General features: G+C 40.7%; 1 protein-coding gene across 3 annotated transcripts in view; it reads left to right on the forward strand.

The window, feature by feature from the left end:
• CHST1 (carbohydrate sulfotransferase 1) overlaps positions 1–9,690 on the forward strand; it is a 162,318-nt gene extending 152,628 nt beyond the window's left edge. For all 3 annotated transcript variants that reach the window (XM_044082582.1, XM_044082581.1, XM_044082580.1), the window contains one exon: positions 7,958–9,690. In XM_044082582.1, coding sequence (XP_043938517.1) covers positions 7,989–9,260 — 1,272 coding nt within the window. In that variant the 5' untranslated portion in view covers positions 7,958–7,988 and the 3' untranslated portion in view covers positions 9,261–9,690. The remainder of the gene's footprint in view (positions 1–7,957) is intronic.
• The last annotated feature ends 1,113 nt before the right edge of the window (positions 9,691–10,803 follow it).

Consider the following 10,803-nt stretch of genomic DNA (forward strand, 5'->3'; position numbering starts at 1 on the left):
AAAATACTGTATAAAAGAGCTTTGATATACTCATATTTAGGTAAAGACTTATCCGCTGGCAGTATCATTCAATGAGTAAATACTTTTCCAGCCATTCAGATTTGCAGTTAGCTATTCCAAGCTGATTAATTATAAGTGATGGGTAACTATACTACAGTCATACGTGGTTAGTTCTACATCCAAAGGTCAATGAATATAAAGTAAAGGCGAGTATGAGATACTAATTACCTTTATAATGTGAGGTGCAACTATTAGCATTCAGACTGTCTCCCAGGTAAGCATTGTTAAGTAGAAAACGTTGTATGCTTTCATAGTACCTGTCAGCACACACACCTAATCCTGTGCACTGTTGCAGACAATGAAACATAATGCCAGTGGAATACACAGCAGCATTACTTGTACATTCAGTATTTTTGAACCATAAATGATGACTTCAAATTTTCAATTAATTGCCATTTGTTTTAGGCTGCAGCGACAACCCACCATGGTGCTCCATCACCTTGTGGTACAACATCTTGATAGGGCTGACTTTGATTCTTGAATGGTTATCGCAAGGGGCAAAATGGACTTACCCCTCATAGTAACCTTGGGATAATACAAGCTTATTTCAAATATTTAGTACTCTCACCTTTTCTTCTGACAATAATTGTCAAAATGCAGGCTTCCATAAACAGTTTCTAAATATTTATGTTTAGTACACCATGGTGAGAGCGTGATGTCTACAATCTCTAAAAAGCATTCTTCTATTCGTATATGTTTACGTCAGTGCCACTGTGCTCCCCATAAACTCACATTATAACAAGGAGGGATCTCAAGGAAACTTTGCTTTGCTATTACTGATCCTCATGTTACACATCCCTCAGTGCTGCATGTGGAAAAATATTTTTACTTTTATTTAATATATATGATTTAACTGTGGCGACCATTATTGGACCTGTTAGATTTTCTCAATCAACAAAGACAAATACATAAACAATAGCTTACGATCACACTCTTAATGCCCACAAACCTAAAACTCATAATCCTGAAACCATAATCTCAAAAGGCCGAAATGCTGAAGACCACAATGTCTAGAAATCTTGAAAAAAGAGTCCCCCTACCTGCTGAACGAGTGCTAATGTTACTGTAATGTACTCCTGCAGGAGTGCGGACCCAGGAATAAGTACTAAAATGGGTCTTGCAGTAGGGCAAGCCCAGGGGTTCGATACTCTGGTCTTCATTTGATATTATGGTCTCAGGTTTATGATTTGATGACCTTTATTGCAATGAATAATAAAATAGTAAACATGAAAACTTTAATGAAACAATCAAATTCAACTCATTGCAACAGAATAACATAAATAAACATAAGGGGAGTGTACCCGCTCACCCTTGGATAAGCAGCATCCCTCACTAGCTCACTTATCATTGTAATAACAAGGCAGCATCCCCACTCACCTTAGCATATCACCAATCCATCCACTCCAAGTCTTCCACCATCAAAAATGTCACCACCTAAAATTCCAGTTATCCTCCTGAGGGGGAACAGAAGAGGGGCAAGCCTGTCCTTCTTCTCCACCCACAGGCCTGAAAGGGCTGTTCCCCCTCACATAATACCCCCTTTCACTAAATCCTCCACCATTAATCCCAAATTAATGTTAAACAAATCAAGACCAAATTCGCTGAGAAGAACCCCATCCATCCTGTACCACATGAGATCCCTGTTCTCAAACTCCACATGCTGAATAGTACCCACCCCCATTTCTTTCAAATATTTTGCCAATGTAAAATTAACATACTTTCAAGCCCTCTCCACCAAAGAAAAATGTTTTTGCCTCCCTCCAAAACAACCTGAGAGATATCCTCACAAATGTGATAAACCAACTGCCTTTTCGGAATTCTACCCAAATTATTCCCCCCAAATGAATCAACAAAACATGCAGAAATCCCCACTGACTCTGTAACATGGTAAATACCTGCAATATCCAGCTCCACATCAACCCTGTAACACCATGCTAGGTGACCTTCAGTCCGAAACACTCCAAAGCCAAATTCATTCCATTGCATCTAATCGCCACATGCCTAGCTGCCCAATATATGAAAAAATTACCCAAGATGATGATCCTTCTTTCAACTAAAAAAAAGAAAAAAAAATTAAACAGAAACTTCTCACCAAACTACTTAATATAAGTCAAAAAGGCATTGGAAGACCACCATCCCACCCTCTTGATAACTTCAATCAAACTTCCTCCCTTTGATAAATCCTATGCTCTGCCCATCCTGAAAGAATGGGAAGAAAACATATCCCCTTCTAGACCAACACTACTAAGAGACCTTCTCATAATCAAATTCAATTGGTCACCCGTCAACGCTTTACCACCTACTGATGTAAAAACTAAACCTTGAACTCTACCTCTTTTACCCACCCACAGTCTCTTTCTCTACACCACAGGACATATCCAACTTGACTCAACCTTTTCCAAGACTATCGGCATCCCCCTCCCTTCCTGATCCATCTTCGAAGACTTCAGCCTAATATGCAGCACCCTGGGCAGTATAAGCACATCATCCCACACCAAGAAACCCAACAACTCAGACACATGAAAAGCCCCACAATACATCGACATGCTTACTCTACTCCACACCACATAATCATCCAAACATCCTCATTATCTACCTAAATCCCTTAGCAATATTCTTAAAATTCCCTTAGTCACAGGCCATCTCCTATCTGTAGCAGGACCTTCAACTCTACCCCAACCTTTCAATACTCGCCCCACCATCCATGACCTAGTGCAGTCCTCTAATCTGGCCAACAGAGCAAATGCCCCAATAGCTGCCAATGCTACCCTCACCATTCAAACTGCCTTTTCCTGCTTCCTCGACCTGGCTAAATAATGCAACAACAAACTCTCCAACAACTCAGACTCTTCATCTGGTAACTGCCTCAGAAAACTGTCAAAATTGCAGAATGCCCTACCATAAACTCTCCTTGTAGATACTGTGCACCAACCTGCCAATTACTACTGGGCAATCTGTCAAATCTCATCTGGAATGACTTAGGGATGCAATGCTGCTGTTGGAGCCACCTGCCAAACTCTGCAAAGTTGAAAACGAGACAAACTGTCAGCTATCTCATTCTTAACCCCAGACACAAGCAACCCTGTAAATGAAAAGTTAATCAACAAATTTTGCAACACAAGTTTACAAAGAACCAATAACAAATGAGAGGATTTAGCCTTCAACACTCTCACCACTGCAATGTTGTCTGAATTAAACACCACCCTCCTTCCCCTCAAATGATCTTGCTATACCACAGAAGCCGCCCAAATTGACATCAGCTCCAAAAAGCCAATGTCCTGTTTCCAATCTTCAAACCAATGAGCAGGCCATGACACCAAGAACCACTGCCCCGCAAAGTAAGCTCCCATGCCCAAACCCCCGGCTGCATCTGTAAACAACTGCAGATTCCCTTACCCTTCCCAATCAAACTGCCAAAATGAGATCCCATTAAATTGATGTAAAAACTTCATCCACAAAGCTAGATCCTCTCGAACTAACTTACTCATCCTTACTCTGTGGTGCTTACTCTTCCCCCCTTTCAAGAGAAAAGCCACAGACTGGCAAAATGTATGTCCCGGATGCACCACCCTGCAAGCAAAGCTCATCAAGCCCAAAAATTCCATCACATCCCTCACACGAACCTTACTCTTGGACTTCACCCAGGTGACTTTCTCCTGCAGCCAACCCACCTTGTCCTCTGGCAAACAAAACAAACCCTGTCTTGCATCCACTGTCAAACCCCAAAACAAATCCATCACCTTCGCAGGACCTTCCAACTTATGCTTAGACAGTGGTACTCACAAGGCCTCACACATCTCCACAAACTCCTGCATTGCTACCTGGGCCCCTTCTCTCCCTTCACCCACCAACAAAAAATCATCTAGATAGTGAACTGCTTTCTGCCCAACTACCCTACGCTGCCATATCCAATGCAGTGCTGTGCTAAACTTCTCAAAAGTAGAACACACCACTGCACACCCCATAGGCATGGCAGTGTCAAAATAAAAACTATCACCCATGCCATGCCCAATAATGGCCAATCCTCCTCCCAAACCAGCAGCAAGCGAAAAGCCTACTCAATATCTACCTTAACTAGCCAAGGATCCTTAAAACTCCTAATGATGCGGACCACATCATCCAAGGATGCATACGTCACTTTAACCTCTTCCCCAGGGATGAAATCATTAACAGACTTGCCTTCAGGGTACGACAAATGATGAATTAAATGAAACTCACCCTGCTTTTTCTTGGGAAGCAATCCTAGTGGTGACACTTTAAATTCAGGAAAAGGTGTCCAATCAAATGGGCCCAGCAATCTCACCACCTGACACTCCTTCTCAATCAAAGCTCACAAAACATCCTCCCTTCCTCTCACAGACCTCAAGTTTTTCCCCACCTTACTGTCACCCACTAAAGTAGACAATCGAAAACCCCCTAGAAAAACCCTCAATTCCCCAGCCACAGCTGGCAGCGGATAATGTGCCAGCAAGTCCCTCAAGACCTGTACCGTAATAGGGGAATGGGTCCCCTGGGCATCCCCAATCTCCAAAAAAGGACCCCCCCCTTTGGGCACAAAAATTAGCCCAGCCATGTACTTCTTGCATCACTATGCAAAGACCATCCCAATCTCTTGGGACAGTAAAATAAGACGCCTGACCACCAAACTGACCACCACCCCTACCACATTGTGTAGCTGCATGTGCCCTCATACACTGAGAACATACAAGGGAAAATCTGCAGCCTACCCATGAACACATCCCTGCATTAAACACCCAGAATACCCTGGCACCCCCTTCAGGTGGCTGAGCCATCCTGTTAACCAATCCAAAAGTGTCCATCATGGTAGAAAGCCAAATATCCAGGTGTCTGCCTTCTCAACGCATGGATTTGTCAACCACCTTTTGTTTATGAAACTTTTGATCGTACCAAAACCATGCGTTACATGGCTGTAACCTCTTTGCCTCCCATATAGTCAAAAAATAGGCCAAGAGCAGAAAAGCCAACAAATTATTCCTCTCCAAACACACTACCATGTAGTATATAAATCCCAAGACCCAATTATCCCATGTCCTTGGCCGAAACTTACCCACCAGCTTGTGACCTATAGCCACCAATGCCCCCAACAGGTCCTTCCCATTAGCTGACTCCACTTCCGTCAAACGCTGAACCCCATCTGCATCATTCAACTCAAAAATATCAATAAATGCCCCTTTCCAAATCTTCTCCTTCGCTACAAGTGATATGTGCGGGATCAATTGAATTGGTGCTCTCTCCTGCCATAGTGCCTGTGAAGCCAACCAATCCCTTGGCCACGACCCAAACTCTGACCTTACCTCGTATAAGCCAGGCCCCAAACCCTCCTCTAACAATGAAAGGGTATTATCAAAACCCAAATCACAATCAGCTAGAACCTCCAAACCCCTACCCAATGCAGTGCCTTGTACATCCCCATTCAACCCTGAATCACTCCCCATAACTGAACCTACAGCCTCTACCCCACCAAGCCTGGTGAATTATTATCTGTCGAAGAAGAAGGTGATCAGCATATCAACCTCCATTGCCCTGTCTTCCGTTGCTGTCTATTTGGCTCTCTTAGCTCTTGATGTCCGACTCCCGGCCCCCATCTGCCTCTTTCTTCGAGTATTTGGACCCTGCGTACTGGCTGTCGGAACATCATTAGGGATCTCTCTAAACAGGCCTTCTGCTTGTGCCACAATACTGGCCCACTTCTGCCTCAACGCTTCTGCCATGATCACCACTCACCCTACATGCTAGGAAACCACCCAAGGCCTACCTCATACACCTCAGGCCATCAAAGACATGATCTTTCTTCAACAACAAGATCACACCAAATGTGCCTCCCAACACTAACTTCTGCCTTAAAAACCCTTAAGACCCACCCATTAATCCTACCTCACTTCCTCCCTCAGCTTCCCACTTACTTAATCCTTTCATATCTGCTCCCTACCCACACACTTAACGCATCTTATCTACCTCCCTACATCCTGACTTCTTCCTCCACCCACCCCACACTAAATTTGTCCCATGACAACTTCGTCTGTTCCCAAACTTCATAACTCAACACCAAAATTTGTGCTGTAAAGTTCTTATACTATGTGTTTATCTTTTTTTTAGTTCCAGCAATACTACTGTCCTTTGCTTGCTGATTTTATCACCTCTCCTTTCAGACCCTTGACACTTGATACCCTTATAGATCTCCTAGAGATGATAAATAAATCTCTCCTTGAACAAATGTGAGTAAAACTTGGTAAGAAATGTTTTAAAAGACCAAAGTTAATATTGAAAACAGCCCTGACATCTAGGAACAAAGTCCGAGCTATAAACCAGTTTGCTCTTGCTCTTCTACCTTATGGTTTTAGGGTGATTGACTGGCCCCAAAAGGTATTGGATCAGTTGGACAGGAAAACAAGAAAAATGCTTCATGCTTATGAAATGATTTATAAAAATCAATGCATACCAAGATTATGTATTCCCTGTTCTGAAAGAGGTATGGACCTCCTTGAAATGGATTGCATGCATACATGCATACACATCTGCTGAACTCACAAGATCCAAACATATTCAAAGTTTTAAAACACGAGGAGAAGTAGTCTAAGATGACGTCCCTGCTTAATATAAGTTCCTGACTCAGAGACTCCCCAGACTCTGGAACAGACTGCCCATACATGTCGAGCAGAGCGCCTCCTTGGTCCTCTTCAAAAGGAACCTTGATGATTGGATGGGAGATAGGAAATTCACCCTGGGGATCATGTCAGTCACACTGCTAGACAGGGGTCCAGGGAAGTAAATATTGTGGGAAGAAATATCCAGGGAATTGTTATGGCTAGGCTTGTATAGGCCCTAGGGCCGATAGCCTAGTACCAACCTATGAAACATATTAGTATCAAGCATGCCTATGAAACATACTCTCCTGCACTTCTCTTAAAGAAACAGGGTCAAAATAATGAAACATTTTAATGGATTAGCGTTCAGCTTCTCCCTAATACTAGCATCATTTTCAGGAAAGTGCTGCCTCATAGGACTTCACTGTTAAACATGACACAATTCGGTCTGAGGACATATTCATAATTAATGCAATATATTTATGTAACTTTATTAAAAATAAAAACTCTAGGCACTAATGCATTCCCTTTTACATTGTTCTGATCTTTTCAGTTTCAATTCTAAAATGTTCTCATTTTGTGTATTTACCTATTTTGAAACACAGCATTCCACATCTGAGGACAAAGAACAGTTTCTTGCCTGCTATTGTGTTTTCTTCCCTTTGGCTATTTACAATCATGTGTGTTATCCAGGAGTACACTGACAATAGAAGCATGCACAATTGCTGTTATAGTTATGTATGTATGTATCTGATAACCAAAATAGAATATTGATCTGCATGGAGTATTTTCAAGTTCAGACCAGCTGCAGGAAAAAAATAAATATAAATGCAGACAAGAAGTAGGCATACTAAAATAATAAAAATGTAAAACCAGAATGAAATAATAATGATGCTTCACATAATTACAAAAGACAGCAAATACCATTATTAAGTAACTGTTTTGCTCACTAAAGCTTCAGATTGCTGCCTGTTCTTTTACCATAATGCAAGTTTCTCCTCAGCTTATCATTTTTAATGTATTTTTAGTATACAAAGTGTATCCTTAAATAAGTAAATCTGTATAAATGTTAGAATGCAGACAGAGCTGTACAGTGGTACATGTAAGGAATGTACATATACTTGAATAAGAAATATTTAAACAGTGACTTTCAAATAAATGCAATGGGGACTTTATTCAGTCCATAATAATTTTACTGAAATGTCAAATAATCTGTCATAGCTATATCAGCTACTTGTGCCAAAAGGACTCCTACTGTCCTCTAACATATTTTTTTTTCTCTGTTTCTCAAGCCATTAGTTTCTGAAGAAGGCAGCCAATGAAATGTCTCCAGTCATGAACTGCTCTTGGAAGATTATCTTCCTTCTGGCTTTGGCACTAATAGCAATTCAGTACAAAGCAATCCGGAACTTTAGTACCAAGCCAGTTCATACCTGCCCCACGTCTGGTCCACTGAACTGTACACTTATGCAAGATATGGAACCACAGGACCGGGCTTGTGAGGAGTATTCACTCTTCAATTATAATGGATCCAGAAAGACCCACATCTTGATCTTGGCCACAACAAGAAGTGGCTCATCTTTTAGTGGACAGCTCTTCAATCAGCATTCTGATATTTTTTACTTGTACGAACCTCTGTATCATGTTCAAGTAGCACTGCTTCCAAAGCTAATCCTCAGCCGAAATCCTGCTGAAAGACGTATCATGATGGGAGCAAACCGTGATCTTTTAAGAAGCTTGTATGACTGTGATCTGTACTTTCTAGAAAGCTACCTTAAACCACAGCCAACCAACCATACAACACTAAAACTTTTCCGAAGAGGTGCTAGTAAAGCCTTATGCACACCACCCGTATGCAGTGCTTATGGGCCAGCAGATATCAACATTGAGGAAAATACCTGTGTCAAACAGTGTGGGCTGTTGAATTTGACCCTGGCTTCAGAGTCATGCAAAGAACGGGGACATGTAGCCATTAAGACAGTGCGAGTCCCTGAAGTTGGGGACCTCAGAGCTTTAGTGGAAGATCCCAGGTTGAACATAAAAGTCATCCAGCTAGTAAGAGACCCTCGTGGTATACTGACATCCAGGATTGAAACATTCCCAGACATTTATCGCCTGTGGCGCATGTGGAGAGCGACAAACAGAAAACCTTACAATTTAGATGAGTCTCTCTTGACCACTATTTGTGATGATTTCTTAAACTCTGTTTCATTGGGCCTTAGTAGGCCCCCTTGGCTTAAGGGTAAGTACATGATGGTAAGATATGAAGACCTTGCCAGGAATCCCAGGAAGAAGACTGAGGAAATCTATGATTTTCTTGGTATGTCCATGGACAGTAATGTTGAAGAATGGATACAGAACAATACAAGGGGTGGGGCATCTGAAGTAAGAGACAAATTTGGCACTGTGAGGGACTCAGCTGCTACTGCTGAAAGCTGGAGAATTAAAATAAGTTTTGACATTGTACTGTATGCCCAAAGGCAGTGTGAACAGGTTTTGGATTTGCTTGGCTACAGAATGGTCAACTCATCTGATGAACTTAAAAATATGTCCTTCAGCCTTGTAGAGGAAAAGCCTTTCCCCCCATTTTTGTAACAAAAGGCGATCCAGGGTTCATACATGGTATTTTGGTACAAAAGGTTTACTTAATTGTTGCCTTATTTTTTTTCTAAGTTTGCACTATGAATGTTGGCACAGGGAAAGTACTTCTCCAAATAAAAGATCAGTTATGGAACTGGTATTGAAAAATAGCAGCATGCTAGATTAAAACAAGTAGAGAAGTCCCAAAAGTTATGTTTACAATTGTGGCAATGCTTAATGAAAAAGATTTTTTTAACTAAAACATTTTAATTTTTCTCATAACTAGTATGCCTGCATGATTGTGTGTGCGTATGTATGTGCGTGTGTGTGTGTGTGTGTGTGTGTGTGTGTGTGTGTGTGTAGTTTGTGTACGTATCTGGGTATGTTTCTTGTGTGTATCTGCATGCATTCATGTGTGTTTGTGTTTCTATATACAGTATGTGTGTGTGTGTGTGTGTGTGTGGGGGGGGGGGAGGGTGGGTGTGTGTGTGCGTTTTGCATGCCTGTATATATGTGTGCCTCCATCCATGTACAGGAGAAGTGAATGTGGTATGCATGCAATTAAGTGTATCTTTTTATGCTGTTTACTTTTTCACTGTATAAGTAATGTCTGTAACTGTCAAAAACACAATTTTAATGATACAGTGTCTTTGTTGGCTCTTAATGCTCAAGTAGCATTTATTCCTTTCTCTTCTGATTGTCAAAGAATATACTGTATGTGGAGAAAATTCTTATCAACCAGGGAATTAATTCTGATCTGCCTGTTTGGATTTTTTATGCTATAACTTAATAGCCTAAAGCCAAAATTTAGTGAAAGACTTGTAGAAATCTGTTTCTTCTTCCCTCCAGGTATATTATAATGCAAAAGTGTGCAATAAAAGCTGAGAAGGTAGGCTTCTAAAATCAAAAAAGACATACAATTTACAAGGAATAACTGAATCAAAATCCTGATGACTTGTTTGCAATTGTCATATATGTATATATATATATATATATATATATATATATATATATATATATATATATATATATATATATATATATATATTTCTGTACGGGTTTTGGTGCAACAATTTTCTATGAAAACCGCTGCTATTTCATATGACTAATAAAAATATTGTGGCTAAGTAAATGGTTGTGAAAAACATAGTCATGACCGACTGGTTTGATACACACACCAGTTTTGTACAGAAGATCATATCTTTCAATCTCTCTGCGCAAAACTTTGGGATAAAGCCAAAAATAATAGGGAAATGGTCTAAAATGAGGAACAGGTTTGAAATATTGCTCTTATAAACTTAGAAATGACAGGTTTTCAATTAACATGCATTTGCTGGAAGATATGAATTCTGAATTTCAAATGTCTGTCGTTACTTAGTGACATGAAAACTCAGTGATTTACCAGAAAATCATAAATTTTATGAGAACCAGACCAAAAATATTTGACAAAATTCTGAACATTCTGTATAATCTGAAAAGACAAGAGATAGACAGCAGAGGCTGTTGGATGGCGAAACATGTTTCCCTATACTTTGTTTAAATGTACAAGTTAGTAGAA

The sequence above is a fragment of the Protopterus annectens genome, chromosome 9.part0 (genome assembly GCF_019279795.1).
Source record: "Protopterus annectens isolate FY-2018-M chromosome 9.part0, PAN1.0, whole genome shotgun sequence".
Lineage (NCBI taxonomy): Eukaryota > Metazoa > Chordata > Ceratodontiformes > Protopteridae > Protopterus > Protopterus annectens.